Source organism: Diospyros lotus, chromosome 12, assembly GCF_014633365.1.
Source record: "Diospyros lotus cultivar Yz01 chromosome 12, ASM1463336v1, whole genome shotgun sequence".
Classification (NCBI taxonomy): domain Eukaryota; kingdom Viridiplantae; phylum Streptophyta; class Magnoliopsida; order Ericales; family Ebenaceae; genus Diospyros; species Diospyros lotus.
This window is the reverse complement of record NC_068349.1, coordinates 32,825,784-32,849,775: the sequence shown is the minus strand read 5'-3', so window position 1 is coordinate 32,849,775 and position 23,992 is coordinate 32,825,784. Positions and strand designations below refer to the sequence as shown.

At 40.8% G+C, this 23,992-nt stretch overlaps 1 protein-coding gene across 4 annotated transcripts in view; it reads left to right on the top strand.

The window, feature by feature from the left end:
• Nucleotides 1-23,992, top strand: part of LOC127814284 (uncharacterized) — a 159,081-nt gene that overhangs the window by 42,721 nt on the left and 92,368 nt on the right. For 3 of the 4 annotated variants that reach the window (XR_008026325.1, XM_052355701.1, XM_052355700.1), the window contains exons 4-6: nucleotides 9,287-9,397; nucleotides 9,496-9,546; nucleotides 9,647-9,747. Coding sequence is in view for 3 of the 4 variants with exons in the window: in XM_052355701.1 (XP_052211661.1) it covers nucleotides 9,287-9,397; nucleotides 9,496-9,546; nucleotides 9,647-9,747 (263 nt within the window). In the remaining variant the exon portion in view is untranslated. Of the gene's footprint in view, nucleotides 1-9,286; nucleotides 9,398-9,488; nucleotides 9,547-9,646; nucleotides 9,748-23,992 lie in introns of those variants that run through there. The other variant, XM_052355702.1, reaches the window with a different exon arrangement.

Here is a 23,992-nt window from a genome sequence, read left to right as displayed (position 1 = left end):
ATTCTCAAGTATTTAAGGGAAATTATTCGGCAAAGGCCCAGGGGGCAGCCAACACCCTACGGCCTCTTACATTGGATCAGAAATGACAGATGGGATTGTGTTTCAAATGTGGGGAGAAATACACTGTGGGGCACCAATGCCCAAGGGCACTCATGCAAATGGAAAGGGAAGGTGACGAAGACGAAGAAGGAATGCCTGACACAGAAACGGGGATTAAGCGGAAGAGAAGGAAGAAGGGGGGAAAATTTCACTCCATGCCCTGGACGAACACACTGCGGAGAAGGTGATCAAGATCAGAGGTAACGTAGGGAAAAGGAAACTCTTGATACTGATAGACAGTGGGAGCTCGCATAGTTTCTTTGACGAAAACATAGCTAAGGAGCTACTGTGTGTACTCTAGCCCACTATACCCTTATATGTCACAGTTGCTAATGGCCACAAAATGACCTACCAGTACAAGTGCAACGGTTTTACATGGAGAATGCAGGGGCACGAGTTCTCTGCCGATTTGAGGATTTTGCAGTTGGGGGGGTGCCAAGTAGTGTTGGGTGTAGATTGGATGAGAACAATCAGTCCTTTCATTTTTGACTTCAATACCTTAGAAGTGACTTTTGATAAGGGGGGAAGAAGACTAACGTTGACAGGATGCGGGGACGAGGGAGAGTGCAAAGCTATCTCTGGAAGTCGCTTGAGGAAACTCATTGAGCAGCAAGAGGGAACCATTGCCCAACTGCACTCGGTCTATGTCGTGGAGGTGTGGGAAGTGAGAAAGGAAGCAGACAAGGAGGGAACCGAAGACAATCAATGGTTCAAGTTACAGGCCTCAACTCATTCCCCGAGCAAGGTACAATCTGATGACTTCTTACATTCTTTGTTGGTTGAATTTGAGGAATTATTCGTGGAACCCACCTCCTTACCTCTAGACCGTTTTTTAGAGCATACCATCCACCTCAAACCAAACACAGAACCCATAAACGTTTGTTCCTATTGCTACTCCCCATTTCAAAAGCCTGAAATTGAATGCCTAGTGAAAGAAATGCTATCCAAAAATGTCATCTGGACAAGTCAGAGTCCATTTGCCTCACCTGTTCTCTTAGTTAAGAAAAAAGATGGGAGTTGGAGGTTTTGTGTCAATTATAGACAACTAAACACCCACCCCATAAAAAATAAATTCCCTATTCCTATTATAGATGACCTCCTAGATGAATTATCTGGGGCTACAGTTTTTTCCAAGCTTGATCTCAGATCTGGCTACCACCAGATCCGAATGAGAGCTTCAGATATCCCCAAAATAGCTTTTCGCACACATCAAGGACTTTATGAGTTCCTAGTGATGCCATTCGGCCTTACTATTGCTCCAACAACATTCCAGGCCCTCATGAACCACATTTTCTGCCCCTACTTGAGGAAATTCATCCTTGTTTTCTTTGATGATATCTTGGTTTACAGCTCGGACATGGAGCAGCACCTAACCCACCTCAAAACCACATTCCAAGTCCTCAAATCTAACCAATTGTATGTCAAGAGGTCTAAATGTATTTTTGCAGAGGGAAATGTGGAATACCTTGGCCATATCATCACGGGAAAGGGTGTGATTACTGACCCAAAAAAAATAACAGCTATGGTGGAATGGCCTATGCTTAGGACTGTCAAAGAACTGAGAGGATTCCTTGGGCTAACCAGGTACTACAGAAAATTCATCAAGGGATATGGGATAATCAACAAACTGCTAACTGAGCTGCTAAAAAAAAAATGGATTTGAATGGGGGGAAGGAGTCGCCATAGCTTTCAACTCCCTTAAGGAGGCCATGACCCAAGCTTCGATTCTGGCTTTGCCCAATTTTTCCAAACCTTTCACTCTAGAGATAGATGCATGTGACATAGGAGTGGGCATAGTATTGGCACAAGAAGGCAGGCCAATATCCTTCCTTAGTCAGGGTTTAGCTCCCAAACATCTTGGGCTGAGCATCTATGACAAGGAATTAGTAGCGGTGCTCATGGCAGTAAACAAATGGAGGTGTTTTCTGGAAGGCAACCCGTTTATCATCAAGGCCGACCATGAAAGCCTCAAGTTCTTGGGAGAACAAATGTTGCATATGCAGCTGCAAAGGAAAGGGGTCACCAAGTTGCTAGGATTAGACTACACTATCCAATATCGCACTGGAAAAGAGAACACAGTGGTTGATGCGCTGTCAAGGAGGGAAGAACAGGGCGAATGCCAGGCAGTCTCTATAGTTGTTCCCCATTGGATTAAAGAGGTGACAAGTAGCTATGAGAACACACCCTGGGTTCAAGAACTTTTGACGAGCTTAGCGGCTAGGGGCGGGGAGCAGAATGGGTACACATTGCGGGTAGGGCTACTGAGGTATAAAGGGCGGGTGGTGATTGGGGATGACCCTCAACTTAGGACCTGAATCTTACAAACATTGCATGCATCACCCATTGGAGGGCATTTCGGGTTGAATGTCACTTACAATAAAGTGAGGTAGCTATTCTATTGGTCGAGAACGAAGAAAGAGATGACCACCTATGTATTAGCGTGCTCTGTTTGCCAAAAATGCAAGCACGAACAGGTGCCGTACGCCGGATTACTTCAACCATTGGAAATACCAGACCAGGCTTGGCAAAGAATCTCCATGGATTTTGTGGAGGGGATTACCTAGGTCCGAAGGAGAGGACACTATCCTAGTGGTGGTGGATAGGTTAACTAAATTTGGGTACTTCCTCAGCCTAGCTCATCCGTTTACAGCCTTGGATGTGGCCAGAGTGCTATTGGATTTGGTGGTGAAGGTTCATGGCTTGCCTCTATCCATTACTTCAGATAGGGACAAGATATTTACCAGCAACTTTTAGAGGGAGTTGTTCAAACAGTTGGGAGTTGGCTTGCACATATCTACAGCATATCACCCAAAAACAGATGGACAAATGGAGAGGGTAAACCAATGCTTAGAAGCTTATCTAAGGTGTGTTTGTTTCACTAAACCCAAAAGTTGGAATCAATGGCTGCCACTAGCTCAATGGTGTTACAATTCAAATTTCTATCGCTCACTTAAGAAATCACCCTTCGAAGCACTATTTGGCTACAAACCGCCACTCATTATGGCAGTGATACACTACTCCAACATAGAACAAGATGTGGACCAATACTTGAGGCAGAGACAAGAAGCACTTAAGTTAATTAAAAAGGAATTGACGGTGGCGCAGAATCACATGAAACAAATGGCAGATAGAAGGAGAACTGAAAGAAATTTTGAAGCAGGGGATTCAGTATACTTGAAGGTGAGACGTTTTTAGCAACGACTATTTACCGGTAAGCCTCCCTCTAAGCTAGGGCCTAAGTACTTTGGCCCCTTTCAAGTAACAACCAAAGTGGGGAGCACCGCTTATAGACTCCAATTGCTAGATGGAGTAGGCATCCATCCAGTTTTCCATGTGTCACTACTCAAGAAGTTGGTAGGACCACATGAAGCGGTAAGTGCAACACAGCCAGTGTTGGAGGAGGAATTTCTAGGAGCATCTGAACCTCTAGCCATTATTGACAGGAGAGTCACCTATCAGGGTTCTTTACCTCTGATTCAGGTGCAGGTGCAGTGGACAAATCGGCCTCCAGACGACGCAACTTGGGAATACCTTCCAGACTTGCTCACACGGTTTCCTCGGGTGGCTGGACTTTTGTGATTTCTTGGGGACAAGAAATATCTTATTGGGGGGGGGGGGGTAGTTAAGACCATCCATATTTTGTCAACCTAATGGGTGAGCCTCGGCATATTATCTGGACAGTAGCAACCTTCTAGAATGGCCGCTAACAACCTATATATATATGGATTGTACTAAGCCATTGGGCATAATTAATGAGAATATTCTATATTTTCTCTCTCCTTTCTGTTATCTCTTCTCTCTCAATTCATTCTCTCTCTCTCTATCGCTCTCAATCGTCGGAATTCTCTTGAATTCCGCCTTTAGCCTTGTCAGTCCCAGCGAAGTTGACAGTTTCAAACATAACTCAAGTTGAATGAAGGAGATTGGATCAATAGAAGACAAATTAGGGCACGATTTTTGGTTTCAAACGCTAGGAAATTGAACCTGGCTCTGATACCATGTCAAAAGGATGAAAAATAATCTCCAATCTTATTAAATTGAGGCTAAACCTGCAGCTGATATATACACATACACGCCTATCATAATAGGCAACATTCCTAAGTCTAATTAGGAATTTTCCTAGTTAGATGATTTCTAGATTACATCAGAAAATATATACAAAAGGAAAATAATATACAATTGAATATGAACAAAGCAATCAAGCGAATAAGGAAAGAGCACCTTGTTGGTGCATGTGGGAGTATAACGGTTTTAAAAATAAAACTTTTGAGAGAACCACAAATGTTGGATAATATTTTATTTATTTATTTTTTACTAAATCTGATATGGCTTCTCATTTGTTTTCTCTTTATATAGAGCCAAACAACCATAAAGGCTAATCAAAGCATTTACAACAACTTTGGAATACAAAAAGACTCCTAGAGAATTAATGCTATATTGGAAAACAAAAAGACTACTATAAAGCCTTTGATAATACTTTAAATCCTATGTATTTAAATGCTTTTGGAAACCACTTTAGATGCTCCTTGATATGCTGAAAATCATAAATTATCTCATAAATTCCCCTTAATTTGTGATTTTTAATTGAGCTTTGAACTTCTTGCACTTTTCTGAACTGATTGCCTTGGTGAGCATGTTTGCTGGCTGCTCATTTGTACTCACAAGCTTCAGTTGAATCTCACCCTTCTGTACTAAATCTTGAATGTAGTGATGTCTGAGTTCAATATGCTTAGTCCTGGCGTGAAAAACAGGATTTTTTATCATAGCAATAGCAGACATATTATCGCAACAAATTACCGTAGGCACCTCTTGCTTCTGGCCTAGGTCAACAAGCAATTTTGCAAACCAAATAGCTTCACAAGCCGCTTCCGTAGCTGCAATATACTCGGCCTCTACTGATGATAATGCAACAGTTTGTTGCTTCCTTGAACTCCACGAAATAATGTTACTTTCCAAGAGAAACACAAAAGCTGAAGTACTCTTTCTATCTTCCTAGGATCTTGCCCAGTCACTGTCAGTGAATCTATTTAAAAAATACTCTTAATTCTTCATTATACCTGAGTCCAAGTTTCCTGGTTCCATTAAGATATCTTAGCACCTTGTTCGCTGCAGATTAATGCAATGTGCTCGGGCTACTCATGAATCTGGATAGCTTACCGTAAGCCTACATAATATCTGGCCTAGTGTGGGTCAAATATAACAAGGAACCAATCAAATTTCAATACAACCCTTCACCTACCTTCTTGGACTCATCATCAACCTTTAGCTTCTCATTTAATGCCATAGGAGTGGAAACAGATTTCAAATTTAGCATCTGAAACTTTCTCAGAGTATCAAGGGTGTATTTTTCTTGGGAAATGAAAATTTCCCCTTTTCCTTGCTTCACCTGTATGCCAAGAAAATACTTCATAACACCCAAGTCAGTCATTTTGAATTCATGCATTATTGACTGCTTAAAATCAGGAAGTAACTTCAGGTTATTTCCCATGTAGATTCCATTTCACATAAAGTGATGACTCATTCAGACTTCTATGGAAACCACTTTGCTGGAAATAGGAATCTATCCTGCTGTTCCAAGCTCTAGGAGTGTTTAAGTCCATATAAAGCCTTCCTCAGCCTGTAAACTTTTTCTTCTTTACCCTTAAGCTCATAGCTTGGAGGGTGCTCCACATAGACTTCCTCTTCAAGCTCTCCAGTAAGGAAAACTGACTTCACATCCAGTTGATAAACCTGCAACTCTAATTGGGCTGCTATGGCAGTACCATTCTGATAGTTTCAATGCGTGCCACTGGTGCAAAAGTTTCATTAAAATCCACACTGGGCTGCTGGACATACCCTTTTGTAACAAGTCTTGCTTTATTTTTCTGCATGCTTCCATCTTCATTATACTTGGTCTTAAAGACTCATTTCAGGCCAATCACTTCCTTGTTTTTTAGGAAGGTCAACCATCTCCCATGTCCTATTCTTTTCTATTATTGCAATCTCTTCATCCATTGCCTTCAGCCACTTGTCTTCTTTTACTGCTTCTTTGAATTTTTGTGGCTCACAAGAAAAAAGAGCAAATTCTGCATTTTCATTGTCTGAATAACTCCTGAAATCACCATACCATTTAGGAGGTCTTCTAATTCTACCCGATCTTCTTAAATTAGGGGCTGTAGATAAAGATTCTACTGAACTTGTGGCTCCAGAACCTGAAACCTGTCTTCCAGTAGTACTTCCAGCTTTTGTATTTGCTGGATTTTGTGTCTGATCTGCCTCTTCAGTCTCTGTACTTTCTGCAGGACCAGAGTTAGTCACTTTAATTGAGTTTGGAGAGCTGGAACTCCATTGTTACACTGTCATTTCATCAAATATAACATCTCTTGCAACAATCAACTTGTTAGTTTGGGGATTTAACAATCTATATCCCTTGGATTCGTCACTATATCCAACAAATAACAACTTTTCTCCTTTTTCATCAAACTTATCCTTGTTAGGAGATTTATTCAAGAAATACAGAAAAGGCATCTGATTTTGCATGGATAAAATAAAGCCGAACCATCCGAGTATAATCATCAACAAACAACAAGAAATATCTCTTATTACCAAGAGAGGGGGGTTCTTGTTGGGTCGAATATATCAGCATGTACTAACTCCAACAGTGCTTTGGCTCTCCATGCTGTTTTTGGAAATGGAAGATGACGCATTTTCCCAAAAATACAGCCTTCACATACCTGATCTTTCTGCTCAATTTGGGGAAGTCCCTTCACTATCTCCTTTTGCTGTGAAAGCCGAAGTCCCCTTTGATGTAGGTGTCCATATCGTAAGTGCCAAAGTAGGGATTCCTCAATGCTTTCTCCCTTGAGAGCCATGTCATTAGAATATGACATTGCAATTGGAAACACCTTGTTTTTGGTCATTTCAATTTTTGCCATGACCATGTTGTTCTTCTTATCAACCTTGCACTCATTGTTATCAAAATGAATTTGATAACCCTTTTGAACAAGCTGTCCAACACTTGAGAGATTGTGAGCCAAATTTAGAATGTAAAGTACATCATGAATATACCTTTTCTCTCCCGATTTAGTATGGACAGCAATGACTCCTTTGCCCTTAATTCTTTTTGCTTTGCCATCTCCAAGGATAGCAGAATTTAAGACGCTCTCATCAATCTCCACAAAGAGCTCCTTGTTCCCTATCATGTGATTACTGCACCTGCAATCTAGGAACCATACTTTGTCCTCCTTGCTTTTTGTACTTAAACAGGTGTAAAAAACATGTTCTTCATTATTATCCTTAGAGAAATTGGCCTCAGATTTCTCAGCGTTTTGATGCCAGCAATCCCTTTGAGAGTGGTTAGGGATTCGACTCTTTTTGCATTTGTGGTAACAATCAGCAACTACATGATTGGTCTTCTTGCAAATGATGCAATAAGGGCCTTGGTTGTTCTGTTTTTGAGGCTGAAAGCCTCTTCCACATCCATGGCCTCTTCCACGACTTCTACCTTGACTTTTTGGGACTCTTCCGTGCTGAAATTGGCCTCCCTTCTTCTCTTGATCCTTCCTTTTAGATTCACCTTGGATTGAAAAGCCTGCTCCAAGGGCTGACTTGAAGACTTCTTGATCCTTTCTTCGTGTGCTTCCAAAGAATTGGTGAGATCAAACATAGTGATCTTTGATAAGTCCTTGGATTCTTCGATGGCAGCTGTTGCATGATCAAATTTAGGAGGTAAACTCCTAAGAATTTTCTCCACATCCTTCTTTTTGTCTATCTGATCTCCATAGCTTCTGATTTGATTCACAATCTCCGAAACCCTTGAAAATAACTCCTTTATTGATTCGGAATCCTTCATGGATAAAGTGTCAAAACTTTTCCAAAGTGACTGCAGCCTTATGGAAACAACCTTGGAACTCCTTCTTCAATGTTTCCCAAGCAACTTTGGCCTTTGTGATATCGTAGATGCAGAGTAGATGGACTTGCTTACGCCTTGATGTAGATATCTCAAGGCTAGGGCGTTCTTCTTTGTATTCTTCTTGTATTGGGTTTAATTCTCTGCAGTCCAAGCTGTATTCGAGCCTGCAGCTGGTGGTTCTTCATAATCCTCTTCCATCAATTCCCACGAATCTCGAGAGATGAAGAACAACAACATTTGATCACTCCAATATCTATAGTTTTCACCCTCAAAGATGGGAACTTGGCTTTGAGAGTAGGAGAACATAGTGCTTGATGTAGATGGAGAATTTGATCTATAGTTTTCACCCTCAAAGATGGGAACTTGACTTTGAGAGTAGGAGAACATTGTGCTTGATGTAGATGGAGGATTTGAGGTCATTTTGAAACTGGAATTGGGATGTTTGCTCTGATACCAAAATTTGTTGGTGCATGCAGAAGTAGAGTGGTTTTAAAAATAAAACTTTTGAGAGAACCACAAATGTTGGATAATATTGCAGAGCTGCAACTTCTTTTTTTTTTTTTTAACTAAATTTGATATGGGTTCTCATTTTTTTTTCTCTTTATATAGAGCCAAACAACCATAAAGGCTAATCAAAGCATTTACAGCAGCTTTGGAATACAAAAAGACTCCTAGAGAATTAATGCAAACAAAAAGACTACTATAAAGCCTTTCATAATACTTTAAATGCTATGTATTTAAATGCTTCTGGAAACCACTTTAGATGCTCCTTGATATGCTGAAAATCACAAATTATCTCACAAATTCCTCACTTAATTTGTGATTTTTAATTGAGCTTTGAACTTCTTGCACTTTTCTGAACTGATTGCCTTGGTGAGCATGTCTGCTGGCTGCTCATTTGTCCTCACAAACTTCAGTTGAATTTCACCCTTCTATACTAAATCTCGAATGTAGTGATGTCTGAGTTCAATATGCTTAGTCCTAGCATGAAAAACAGGATTTTTTGTCATAGCAATAGCAGACATATTATCGCAAGTTCTGTGTAATTGTAAATAAAAAATAATTGTTATCTTCCAATAGTTAAATAATATATATATATATATATATATTTGATCACTTTCTAAGGCAAAAATGCCTTACTGCTTGTACATAGAGGACAGTGATTTTGTGCTTGCACGTGTCCCCCTCCATATTTCAACCTTTTAATCTTTATGCATTATTAGGCATACTTCACCCTTATTTGCAAATATTTCTGCATTCACCTCATCTAATTTCACACTTTGATCCTCGTTGCAGTTGATTGGGGTTTCAGTTGCTGGCCTTGAATCAGAGTTTCAACCAGTTGTAAATTACTTGTTGCCGCAAATAATTTCACACAAACAAGATGCTCATGATATGCATCTCCAGGTGGATCACATTGACTAATTGCATGCAGACAATCACAATGCTTGATAAATTTATTTCCTGTCAGTAAACCTTGCATTCTAATGTCAATTAGTTTGTAGTTGCTTCAAGATTTGACAATTCGGTTGGTTGCATTCCTTCCCCAACTTGAGGTAGTTTAACCAAAAAAGCTTCATTTGTGAAATCTTTCTTACTGCACTCTTGTTATATGGTGTGAAATTTGTGAAACCATGCGATTTAATCATTTTTCAGGCAGATCTCAGTACCTTTCCAGATGCACCAGAGCCCAATCTGCGCTTCCTTGCTATGCTTGTGGGACCTTTCTATCCGATACTTCACACTGTAAATGAAAGGTTGGTACAATTGACTGAATATTTCTCTTGCATTTTTGCTTCCTGTAGATTTCCATGGGAGCACTTATATCCTTAAGGGAATCTATTCATGATAAGCATTTAGCACTCTGGGTAAGAATTGGCCATCCATTAAGAAAGTTCTAACTATTTCCCTTTCCTTATTCTTAAGCAGCAATCCTTCCTTTACCTTTATTTATTTGACTTCTAGTATTTTATCCAGCTGCCTTTTTTTTTTATAAGTAATACAAAAGACACTCCAAATTGGCTGAACCCTGTAGAAAAGAAGTGAATCCGTCAATCTGAAAACAAGTGATATCAGCTAGAACTTCAGAAAAGAAATGATAAACAAGGGGAGTCTGGCTCTCACCCTAAAACTAAAGAGAAAATAATTGGTCCTTTGAGGCTGTGTTGATCTACGCCATCAAAAGATTTCATATTTTTCTCGTGCCAGATACACCACATAACACAAAAATTGCGGGGATCCAAGCTCAACTCAAAGCTCCTTATTGGGCAAGAATATACCAATCAAAAAGAAGATCTAAAACTGAGGTCAGTATGGCCATCGAATGCTAAAATTTCAATAAATACTGCTCCGGATTCTCTAGCAATTCTAAAATGCAGCAGAAATATGAGCTACTGATTTTACAGCCATCTTTCACATGTTACACCATTTTGTAGCAACTTGGCCTAGCTTCTTAAAATTATCTATTGTAAAAATGGGAGCAAAGATAGAAAGTCAAAATGAAAAGATGACATTTGGAGATGTCCTCAATCCTACAAAGCTTTCTAGGGAAAGTCTGTTTTCCTTTTGATATAGGGGGTCCCATAGGATGAGTAAAGCTTTTAAATCTGTTTCTTGGAACTTAACTCACGTTTCTATTCTTACCTTTCATGTCACCAGGTGAACATTTACCATTCCAAAGAATGCTGTGTGTGATTTGATTTCTCAATCTTTAAAATTGTATGAACTAAGGGGGTCATGCAAGTTGATGGGAAGAAATTGCCTGATAATCCCCATCTTTGCATCTTTAATTCTCGTTAGTTTAGACGAAAGAGGTTTGGGAAATCTCCCAAAGTTTTGTTACAGCACCAAACATCTTTCCAAATTCTGTGGAATTTGATTATGTTATATTATGGTTTGCTTATTATGTCCCTTGAAATATAGTGAAATGGCAAAATAGCATTCATGTGGACATTTTGTAGTTAGGTAAGAGGATTTACTAACTGAGTAAATAATTTAAGAAAAATGGATTTCAAGTCCATTTAAAGGCAAATAACTTAACAGAAATGAAAACAAAGAAGACTCATTTTCAATTGCTTATCAATTATATCATCTCCTTGTGTTGCTGCTGTTTCATCGTGCTTCATAAATACCTGAGTTTGTGATGGGAGTTTGTGTCTCAGAATTTGCTCACCACAAAAATGAAAAAAATGAAAATAAAAACATTGGTTCTTTCTATCTCCAGTTACAGTGCTCCATGCTTTTCTTGCTTAAAGCATGGCAGGGATAAAAACTTTTTCATCTACTTTAGACAAAACAAGTTAATTATCTGAATCTTCCTGTTACTTGTTATGTGCATATATATATATACACATAAAATTTTTTTGGAGATTTACTATTTGCCTATATATTTATCTCTTTATTTTCTGTATTTTTGTATTTCCTGTATTTTTGGGGGCTAGGATTAGGTTTGTTAGAGGAGAAGATAAGAAGATAGGTTTGTTAGGAGAAGATAAAAAAAGAATCTCCTTGATTATAGGAGTTAATTTTTTCTTTGAATTTGTAAGAGAGAGTTGTCAAACCTTTATATATACATGTGATCAGCTCAATGGAAAAAACAAGATAAGAATTTATTCTCTAATACCTTTTGTTTCATGGTATCTGAGCCACCGGTTCTGGTAGCCCTAGGTTGTTAAATCCCATCCAAACATGGCCAGAAACCAGCCGACTTTAGCAGAATCGTCCACCACCCCACCTATCAATGTTATAACCAAATCACCATCACCCTTAGTCAAAAACCTATCTTTGCAAATCACTCACCATAAACTCAACATAGTTAATTATTGAGAATGGTCGCAGTCTGTGATCCTTGTGATCAGAGGAAGAGGAAAGGCTGACATCTAACGAGGGCAATCTTACCATCATTGAAGAGATCATCGAACTATGGAGCATGGGAGGCCGAAAACTCAATCGTGGTGGCTTGGCTCATCAATTCTGTGAAGCCAAGCATAGGCAGAATCTATTTATTCTACAAAACGGCAAGAGAGATATGGGAAGTTGCGCAAGAGGTCTACTCGAATGTTGAGAACACCTCTTAGTGCTTTGAAGTTAGGTCCAACATTCGAAATACCCATCAAGGCTCCATGAATGTAACTGAATATTACAATACACTCATGGAACTTTGGTAGGAGATGGATTGCCACATTCCTAGGTTTACCTAGGGTTGTGATGGGAATTAGGGGGAGAAATCAGAATGATAGAATTGAAGGAGGGAGAGAAATCAGTAGAAAGAGAGGGATGAATTAGAGAGAAAAGAGAGTGGAATAGAGAGAATTATAAAGAAAAAGGAATTCAATTTCATTACACACATGATATCCATTCTCTTACAAGTAGCTTTTTTATAGGCATAACTAGTTGCGAACTGATTTCCTAACAGTTCTCATGTGCTCCTCACAACTTGCAAAATGTCTCCTAATAAACTATTATAACCCTATTACAATAATGACCCTCTATTGCTCCTAGAGTAATGACAATTCCCCCCCCCCCCGCTTTAAAAGGTTTTTTGTCTCCAAGAAACTTATTACAACCAAGCCATTGTTTCTTCATCCAATGCCCATCTTCACCATCGGGTTTCTTCTTTTCCTTTTCTTGTTCTTATCTCATAGTTTCCTTTTCTTTTGCTTTTTCTTCAATCGTAACAGTCCTATGATTTTCTACAACACCAAGTCTAGCCATCCACCTCTTCCCCATTGCAATTGAAAATAGGTCCAATTGATTTGTCATTCCTTCCACCTCATTATCACAACCCTAGCCAAACCTCTGGACGATTCCGGAAGGCGATTCCGACCAAAGCCAATCATTCCTTGGTTGTAAATTCAATCGTTCTTGTAAGTGAGTGGGTTGATTTGGTCGGCTGTAATTTCCGTCGCCGATTCATAACGGAGCCCATCATCAATCAGTATAGAGAAGCGTTCACGATTGGAGTGGGTCGATAAGCGAGCATACCTGAAGCGTCGTGACAAATGGTATCAAAGCTGTTCGTTCCTCGGCCATCCTCTGTTAAGTAATTCCAGCATCGTAGCAACAATCAGCGTCCGACGAATTTCCGGTGAGAGAAGCGAACTCTTGAGGAGCTGCAATAGAGTTGATCAAACTCATAGTGAGCTCCAACAGAGTCGATCGAACCCTCAGGAGACCGCAACAAAGCTCGTCCTAAGCCTTTGATTAGTTCGACTACAACTAAGCGGTAGTCCTCAACTGTCGAACCAGATTTGGACGATTTCGGAAGGCGGTTTCCAAAGGGAATTCGGGCAACTTCTAAGGCCATATCAGAGTCGCTAAAGCAGAGTTAGCGAATTCGAGCTGAAGCGAAGATGAGTGAATTCTGAAACCAATGACGGTGATTGGGCGAGTAGGAATATGCGACTTTCTGTGAAATCGATCGAGTAGAGGTTTAAGGTGGAGTTGGATGGCGATTGGAGTGGGTCGATAGGCGAGCATACTTGAAGCGTTGCGAAGATCCACTGGACTTGAGCCCATCATCGATCAGTACAGAGGAGAATTCGCGATTGGTGTGGGAGTCCGCTAAAGGAGGAGACGTGGACATCCAGGTGGGTCGCGACTGGAGTGAGCGACTGGTGTAAGAGTTCCAAGCGATCGCGGTTTGGTCGGGCAAGGAAGTTAGTGTTGCAGCCGAGTTAATTGCAGTGGTCTGGTGATTGTGCAGCGGGTTCCTCACGGTGGTGCAGTGGCTGTCGCAGCCATTTTTAACGGTCGGTGATTGGGCAGAACTAGAAGAAGGACCCGAGGTGAGTCCAGCAGTCTGGGCGAACAGATTGAACACCTCCAATCAGAAATATCGCCCAATCAGGATTGGAAGGAGTTCCACTGACGACGGTTGCTAAACGCAAAGGATCGCAGGAAGCAATCTTAGACACAACAAGGAATGGATTGAATAGCAAAGTCGATCTATTCGGGAGGCTGTGCTGGAGGCGACTTGGCCAAGTGGTTCTAACAATGCATTTAGTGGCTCTCGGTTTGAAATTCAGCTGTTGCAGGTGCTGTTAGTAAGGCGAAGCAAATTATTCTAGCAAATTCGATTGCCGATCATAACCCAAGGGGAGAAGTAACCGTCGGCTCGGAAGTTGCAGTTAGTTTTAACGGAAATTTCAGACAGCAACAGAAGGGAAGTGTGGGATTCATCATGTGTAGAACTCCTTTTACTTGGACTTCGAAGTATACTATTGGTGAAAAATCAGCCATGGAAAACAGTGCATACATGAAGCAAAATGCTTCACTTTTAGCTGGAATGGAACCTCAATGGCAGCCAAAGAAGGCTGCATTTCCAGGGGGCAGCAACAGGGAACAAGAGAAGGGGATCAGCCAAGTTGACAAGGAAACAAGAAGTGTAATACAAGAAGAGTGCAAGGAATTCGGTCGAATGTTCCGCGAGAAGCTGCAAGAGTTTGCAATGATATTGATTAAAAAGTATCATTACAACTTTCCGGTGGAATACTTTGATAATTATCACGGAAGTTTTAACAAAGATGAATTCCTTAAAATGGAGCAGCCGAAAGAGTAATTTAGGAGGCGAGAAGCAGATTCACTGCCTACCCCCAATATGGAGTTGAAGAAGTATATCGGCCTAGGTGGAATGGACAAGAAAGATGACGATAATGACAATGCTGGCAGCAATAGCAGGCTTTGCGGGGGTTCGGTACAAGGTGTGTGGGCAAAAGGAGAATTAAAGGAATACACCGATTCCTTTGGAAAAGAAGTTCTTGATGGTGATGTTTTTGGGATTCTGCAACAAGAGCAGTTCAACTTAAAGGAAGAAAAAAGTGAGGAAAAGGGATTGGAGGATGACACTCAATCAATTGACAGCCTTTCAAGCACTCTTACTAGTGCTGAAACGCTTGGCCAGGTGTCAATTATTGAGCAATTGTTGGCTGGAAGTGAAGTTGCAGCATCTCCTAATGTTAATGCTCTCAAACAGCCTTGGTACGAGTATTCAAGGAAAGAATACAAACCTCCATTGCTGCATTTTGAGGCTGCTGTTGATATTTCTGCAGCAAAACATGGCTGTGGGTTGAATGGGGATATAGTAACAGCAACAATAGTTGAAGATCTACCCTTCTTACTTGTTTTGGATGGTTATGAAATTTTCCCTATTGAAATTCTGGGCCAATTCATACTTGGAATTGATCTTGAAAACCTAAGAATGAAGAAGAAGAGACTTAGAAGTAGAAAGAAAGAAAGGAGGATTATCTGCATAGAGAAGGTTGGAGTTGGATGAAGAGCAATGGCTACTTGCGGCAACTTCTTGGGGACAAGAACTCTCTTAAGGAGGGGGGAATTGTCATGACCCAAGCTTCCATACAAGGGCATTATAGTAATAGACTTAGCAAGTTGTTAGGAGATATTTTTGCAATACTGTTACAGCACATGGATGCTGTTATTTTTGTTAGATGAAGCCTATATAAATGCCTCATTGTAAGAGGAGAAGATATGCAAGAAATGAGTAAATGAATATCTGATTCTCTCTACAATTTCTCTCTTTCTCTCTCTCTCTCTCTCTCTCTCGTTCTTCACTGTTACATTCCTTCTCTCCCTAATTCTATTCAATCTCCCTCTTCATTTCTTCTCAGTTTCTTTCTCAATTCCTCTTCTAACCTATCACGAACCCTAGGTTCATGACACCCATCATCTCCAATAGCAAAGAGGAATTCAAATTGCTCTGCATGCCAAAACCTGATTTGATGTTGCCGCTCTCCAATGGGAATATGAACAAGCAAAATAGCAAGTGTCTCATTCCCCTCAAAAAATTCCTCCACCATCTTCCTTTCATCTTGTTTCACTTTTTCCTTCTCCATCCTCCTCTACTCTAGATCAAGAATATACTGCTAGAAGGTTTCAATGTGATTAATTTCTTCCAAACATGAGCATCCCTCGTCAATCTCTAACCAACCTTTAATTGTACTCCATTGGTCATTCTCTTTGATTAAAGCACCGATTTCCTTACCATTGTTTGATTTTTCAATCGAAGCTACCTGATCCAATGTAGGTAATTCAACAACTTCTTCCCGTCCTGGCGGTTGATGGTTTATGCCTTCAAGAAAAACAAACTTAAAATCTTTAAACTCCATGGTTGGTGTAGTCGTATCCTCTCCCATCTTCACAACCTCATCTCCATTCTCATCTTCAGTAGAGACCTCCTCAAGTGGAGTATCTTCTACTTCTTGATTGCTGGTGTACACTAAAGGCTTACTTTCATTAAATTTTTCCATATTCTTTGCAGCTACCAGTCCTATTCTTAGGACCTCATCACCCTTATACTTCTCATCAACTGCATGAACAATATCTTCCTCTTCCAATGCTACTTCATCAGCTTCTTGCACTATTTGATTAGTAGCCTTAGAAGCTCCTTCGTTCTGTTGGTTGCTCTTACAATGACCTTTAGCCGACGACCCATGCTTTTTGTAAATAGATTCCAGTGCCAACTCTTGCAACCTAGCTTGCTCAGCTGTGTGTTGTACCGTGATCGGACACATCATCCTCACCATAGGCCTCAGCTTATCGTTAAGACCATTAATGAATCTTGATAAAAAATAAGACTTGGCCAAAGTTGGATGGGAATTGAGCACAAGTACTTTCAATTTCTCAAACCTGATCAGGTAGTCCATAACCGAGCCCTCTTATTTCATCTTGTTGAGTTCCTCTTTGTAACTCTTATCTCCAATTTGATTTAAGGAAGCAGAATATTCCTTAGATAAACATTCAATCGGAATACTAACCTGAAATTCATGTGAAAATAGAATCAAGAAGTCGTCCAACTTTTTGTTGACGTCCTTGATTAGTTCCCCCGTTGCATCACATTCTTCCTTGAATGTTTTCCCAAATGGCTATGCACGTTCAAGAAGTCCTTCGGCCACCATGATAGGTTCAATCCTTGAAACTTCACCACCGTAACAAACTCTTGATCAGCTTCGCTCTTCTGAAACTTATTTTGGTACTAAAATGCAGCAACCTTAATTCACAAAAAGCTAATTTAGCAAACCCAAGCACTACAATTGTTGCTTTCAGTTCAGCAACCCTAATTTGCTTCAGACATTGCTACTAGTAGTGGCCTTGATTTGAATGAACCTTTAGCTGCTGTTGCTGAATGGCCTCCCAATCAATTTCTGAGTCAACCTCAAACAATCGGCTGGCTTTGAACAGTTACAGAAGACAACCTGTTCTAATTAGCTTCGAAACCTGCCCTGCACCTTTTGAACCCACACTTCTACTTCAAAGTTAAACCTAAATTCGGTCCAGTAAACCTAATCCGTGTCGTTAGCAACTTCAAGTTCAACCAACCTAATTTTTGCCTCCATCACTGCTTCAAAGAAATCGATTTGATCTTGTAATGTGATTAGATACAATTGAGTTTATCCCCGCTTCCAGATTGCAGCTAGGATCAAGATCAGTTGCATTAGATTCCTCTCTAAGGAACATCACCTCCGAAATTCAAGTCGGATCAGATTACAGAATCTGCTTTTAGAATATCTAGTCAGAATAACAATCAGAATAGTCTAAATCACAGCTAAGAATTGACCAGCTTTGGATCGCTTGATCAACGCCTTTGATCTGATATCCAATCGCGATCACTTCCAATCGCGAACCTCTTGCCAATGATAGCCTAGCTAGCAATGCATCAATGCTTCCTTCCTCTTGTTCTGACCCAATCACTGATTGCAATTGACAACGATCGCAACACCCACTTCCTCGTCCGACCCAATGTCGATCACTTCGGATTCTAACCGCGACACCCACTTCCTTGCCCGATCGAATCTCAATCGCCTTCCAATTTGAGCCGCCTACTCAGTTTTGCTGAGTCGCCCTTTCTCATGCAACAAACTCGATCTAGGTCGCTCCGATGGATCTGCCTACTCTGTTGAAAGATTCCAATGTAGCTAATAAAATCTGACTCTCCCGCTAGCAACCTAGGGTTGGTTGCTCTCAATGAATCACTTTGGTTTGCCTAGATTACAATCACCTACGAATCTACTTCCCAATTCACGATTGACTTCATAAACTTGCCTTTCTGACTTGCCTCAGCTGGAATCACCGTTGTGGATCGCCTCGCTCTGATGCCATTTGTCACATTCCTAGGGTTACCTAGGGTTTTGATGGGAATTAGGGAGAAAAATTAGAATGATAGAATTGAAGGGAGAGAAATCAACAGAATGAGAGGCAGGAATTAGAGAGAAACGAGAGAGGAATAGAGAGAATTAGGAAGCAAGGTAATTCAATTTCATTACACATGATATCCATCCTCTTACAAGTAGAGCCTTATAGGCATAGCTTGTAACGCCCCACTTTTTCGGGCGCGTTTTAAATTGGGACAATTCCGGGACAATAAATTTTTTCTTTTAAACACTAAAGTTAAACCACACTATTCCTTGAACCCGTCCCAGAATTCCCATACATTAATCTCGAAAGAGAATCACTATACACATCAAATGCGGAAACAAAGATCGAAACATGTTATCTTAACATTAATCATAAATAAATTCTTACATCTTCAACATTCCTCAAAACGTTCAAAATCTAAAGTAGCAAAACTTAAATGCAGGGGCTACGTTACATACATTTCATTTCTCATGCACTATGCTAAGTGCCATTTCATGCCTCATTTATCCTCGTATCTGCTATAATCTCCATCTGGAACGTTTGAATATTGCAGGGACAAAACCCAAGTTAGATGATAAATTATCTAAGTAAGGGTACATAATGTTATGTCATATGTGTATGCAATGTCTTTCATCGTAGGTGTCAACTGCACCCCTCATGCTGCTTACCATTTTTGCGGCCCCTTCTTTCGAGATCGAGGTGTATGGGTGCACCCTTGGTAAAGCAGCAGTGCCAGTTCGTGCTCCTTACGGTCACAAATGCGCGTGATCAATGATATGAACGTGTATTTATGCATTTCATATTCATGTATGCAGTCTACGTGATGGATACATATCAGGGCATGTCAATATGATGAAAACATTTTCGAGGAAGTACCACTTACCTTCTCAAGCTTATTGGGCTATCTCGATATTTGTGCCTTGCCTCGATTTGCGTGCCAACCTCAAAATTTGCACGAGTCTCTTCAACTTAAGCCTCAAAGCATCCTAATCACCATAATTATTTAAATAAACATTAAAACCTATTTTTCCATAATTTTTGACATTTTCTATCATTTTTTCTCTATTTTTTCCTATTTTTCCTCAATAAATTCAAACTAAATATTTATAAAATATTTTCTCAAGTATTTTATTACGACAATTCATAAAATAGTATTATGAAATTTTTGGAATTTTCTAAGAATTTTTTCTTACCTTGACTTAGCATCCCTGACTTCCTCGGTATGCGTGTCATTTTTTCGAAATGCGTGCCCGGGCCGTTTTCTCGCCAAAATCTCTGGGATATTATCGAAATATAATTCTTTATTTTCTAGAATTTTTTTTTTTTGACATTTTTCTCATTTATTTTTCCTTTTCTTTTCTTTTCCTTTCTTTTTCTTTTCTATTTCTTTTTCTTTTTTTCTTTTATTTCTCCTCTTCTTCTCCACCTTCTTCTTCCTCCTCTCGCCTGCAACTCCATCTTCTCTTCTTTTCTTTTTTTTTTTTCTCCTTTCTTCTTCTTCTTCTTCTTCCCTTCCTCTGCTTCTTCTTTCTTCGCACAGCACCTACGCGAACGGAGCACCCCGCGTCTTCTTCCTCCATGGCTTGCGCGATCCAGCTGTCCCAACCGCCGCCTAGCCCAGCTTCGCCGCACGCCGCCACCCCGGCCAGCCACCGTTGCGGCCATCGACGTCGCGCGCCCTCGCCCGTGCGACCACCCCCCACGGCCGCTGCCTGTGAAAGCCTCCCTTGCTCGCTGAACCGCCATGGCCGCCCCTGTAACTTGGCCCATCCACCATGCCCAACCGCCGCTTGGGCCTCCGCCCCCTGCCACCGACTTCGCTGGCTGCAACCACCTCGCACGCACCCCCTGCCTCGCGCTCGAGCTTGCAACGCGCCGCCTCGCGTCGGCCATGGCCGAGCTTTGCTTCGACCGACCTCCATTGCTGGTTCTCCAAGCCCCCTCGGTTGCTGCCCATTGAGACCACCTCTGGCCTTCTATGCGCCTCAGGCGCTGCTGCCGAGCCTTCATCGCTGAGCCTCGTCGGCCATCCGAGCTTGCTGGAAGCTCTGCTCCGCCTTGCTCGTCCATGGATGCTGCGGCCATCTTCGGCCTTGCTTTCTCTTCGTCGAGCTCTCGGTCCTTCACTGTCGCTCATACTCTCTCGATCTCTCATTTGCTTGCTTTTCAATCGGCCGATTCTCCTGCCTATTTATAGGCAGCCATGGCTTGCTCTCCAAGGTGCCTATATATTTATATATTTATATCACATTAATTGCTCAGCCCTTAAATCTTGCTGCCATATCTTCTTCCTCAAATCTCGCTGCCACAATCTCCCAATTTCCAGCCCAAAATCTCGGCCATTAAAGCTTCACAGAAGCTGGCCACTGCTCATTCACGCCCACTGCCCATTCTTGCCCACACGCGCATACATATATGGCTATACATATATATAATTATATATTACACTAATATTTATAAAAATTACTCTATTAAATTCCAATTTTATCATAATATCACTTAGATAATTTTCTTATTGCAACCATGCCCTCAAACATAGATTAAATTTGCATTTTAATACTGAAAATTCACAATTAATAATCCAAATCTTAGTTGGAAAGGACGATTTCGCCCTAGTGTCCTCATCGGGCTATTGTTTCATCCCGAAACTATTGAAGGGTTGCTCATTATGCAAAATCGAAGCCCCCCTAGGGTTCCGTTAATTTTTCGGGAGTCTCCTACAACGATTCGGTTTTTCAGCCTAAATGGCAGCTATATTTTAGCTGTACCGAGAACTGTTCCCGATTCGATTTCTTTCAATACCATAAATCCTAACTTGGAACGTATATCGAGACCATATCATTTTTCTTAGATAATTCTACTCCGAAACATTCCCTGCAGTCGATTCGGCAACTTAATTTATGGTTAAATTGATCTTTCGGTATTCCAAACTCATTGAAATTACGTGGCATCTTCATACAAACATGGGGTATTACATAGCTAGTTGCTAACTAATTTCCTAACAATACCCATGTGTTCCTAACTACTTGTAAAATATTTTCTAACAAACTATTATAACCCTATTACAATAATGCCTCTCTATTGCTCCTAGGGTCATGACATGGATTTGTTCTATGAAATTGAGTAGAGCTGCCAGATCAATGTGGGAAAATACAAGAAGTTATTGAAAAAAGAACAGGGACTTTGATTTCCTCCAAGGACTTGATGTAGATTTAGATGAAGTACGGGGATGTTTACTCGTATCCAAGCCCTTTCCATCCATTTGAGAGGCATTTGCAAAAGTTAGGAGGGAGGAGAGTAGAAAGAGAGTTATGCTCAACCCCTGTAACTTGGAACAAATCACCCAAAATTCTGCTCTGGTCATGAATAAACATGAGAAAGGATCAGCAATACAAAACTGTGAACAACAACAGCTAAAAGGAAAGCCATGGTGTGATCACTGCAACAAACCTTGGCATACCCAAGAGACATGCTGGAAGATCCATGGAAAGCCTTTCGAGTAGAAGCCTAATAAACAGAAAGGGCATCACCATGCAGCATAGGTAGTGGAATTAGACTCGGGGTAGATTGCCAGTCTCAATTTTTCAGCCAAGCATATTGAATTGCTGCAAAACTTGTTGAACCAAACAAGGCTCTTCCCTCTGTCTGATCCTACGTCCTCACAAAATCCAATGGTAGTTGTGACAATGAGGTAACATAAGCCATTCATTGCTCTCAAAATCTTTATCAGATCGATGTTGTATAGTTGATACAGGGGCCTCAGATCATATGACTGGATCCTTAGATATGTTTGAGGCCTATGACAAAAATAGTTGTGAAATTCATGTGTCGATGGCTGATGGGAAGATGTCGCCAGCAGTAGGACAAGGGACAATTTGTGTATCAAATTTGGTGTTGAAATCTGTATTATATGTGCCAAAGCTTACATACAATTTATTATTTGCTAGTAAGCTGACAAAAGATATGAATTGCATAGTGACCTTTTTTTCTGTCTAATTGTGAATTTCAAGACAGGTCTTCGGGTAAGATGATTGGCAGTGCTAAGGAGAAGGATAGTCTCTACTACTTCTCAATAACCGGTACTTCCTCTAGATATTAGTTACCACATAATTTGTCTTTTTCATTAGTGTATAGTTCTAATGTCATGTTATGGCACAAGTGTCTAGGTCATCCAAGCTTTTCTTATTTAAAGGCATTGTATCCCCATTTATTTATCAATAAAAAGAATGTTTCCTTCCATTGTGAAGAATGTGTTTACTAGTTCAGTCCCATATTCCTATTGGGGAGAAGCTATCCTAACTGCATTTTACCTTATAAACCGTCTCCCTTTCAAGACACGTAAATTCTGGACTCCTTTGAGTATTCTCCTTGATGACTTCCCAAACACAAAATCCTCAATTCAGTACCACTGAAGTTGTTTGGCTGTATTGTTTATGTTCATAACTCTCAAACAAATCCAAGCAAACTCGAGCCCAAAGCTCTCAAGTGTGTGTGTGTTCATTATCACCTACCCAAAAAGGGTATAAATGCTATATTCCAAGCACCCGAAAGTTCCTCATTTCCTATGATGTAACCTTCTTTGAGAGTCAGTCATTCTACCCCACTATTAATCTCTAGGGTGAGAAATCCCAAGAATATGGGTCTTGGGATCCACCCATCTCTCTTCTAGTTCCCACTGAAAGTTATCAACACTTGAAGTAACTAATCTAGGGGGAGACCCGGTTATAGGCAAATCAACCTTGCTTCATTCGCAAAGATCGAGAGCTCCTTAACAAGGCCAAACATTGGATTCGGTGTAGGTTCCTAGTACTAAGGAGGGATGAGTTGTAGATGATTTGGACTTGCCTATTACTTTTTGAAAAGGGGTAAGATCGTGTACAAAATATCCTATTTCTAACTACTTGGCTTACTCAAAATTGTGTCCATAGTTTCCTGCTTTCACCACTAAGGTTGATAATGTTGAGATACCAAACAATATCTATGATGCACTCAAAGAACCACAGTGGAAGGAGGTAGTTTTGGAAGAAATGAGAGCATCACACATGAATGGCACTTGGGAAGTTGTAGATCTGCCAGAGAACCAGAAGGTTGTTGGGAGTAAATGGGTATTCACAGTTAAGTATAAGGTAGATGGAGACATCGAAAGATATAAGGCATGATTGGTTGCTCAAACCTTCACTCAAACCTACGAGATTAACTATGAGGAAACATTTGCACTGGTGGCAAAGCTGAACACAATTCAAGTTCTTTTATCTTTGGCAGCCAACCTAGACTGGGAACTCTATCAGCTTGATGTAAATAATGCATTTCGAAATGGTGACTTAGAGGAGGAAGTATACATAAGAATCCTTCTTGGATTCGAATGTGAAGAAGAGAAAGGGGAAGTATATAAATTTAAAAAATCTTGTAAGGGTCTCAAGAAGTCACCTTGAGTTTGGTTTAAAAAATTTAGTATGACACTCTTTTGGCTTGGATATAGGCAGTGTTCTAAAAATCGGCCTAGGCGGCCGTTGGCAACTGCGAATTTGGCCTAGTCTACCCCCTAGGCGCCGACCCGATTAATCGACCGCCGCTGGCCTATAGGCGGCCCAGGCAGTGCCTAGCCGCGCGCTGCCTGGGACGCCTAATTTTTTACCTACTTCTCAGCCATCTCCCTCTTCTCTAGTCCAAGGCCGCCGTTGCTTGAACGTTGCCGTCTCAACGCTGCCGGTACCTCATCGCTACCTCCAGCTCCATCGCGACCTCACAGTGGCGAAGATAGAGCTTGACTCAACAAAGACGCGTCGGCAAGGATGGAGCTTGACGGCGGCGATGGCATAGAGGCAGTGAAGCTCACCTGCTGGCAGCTCGTGA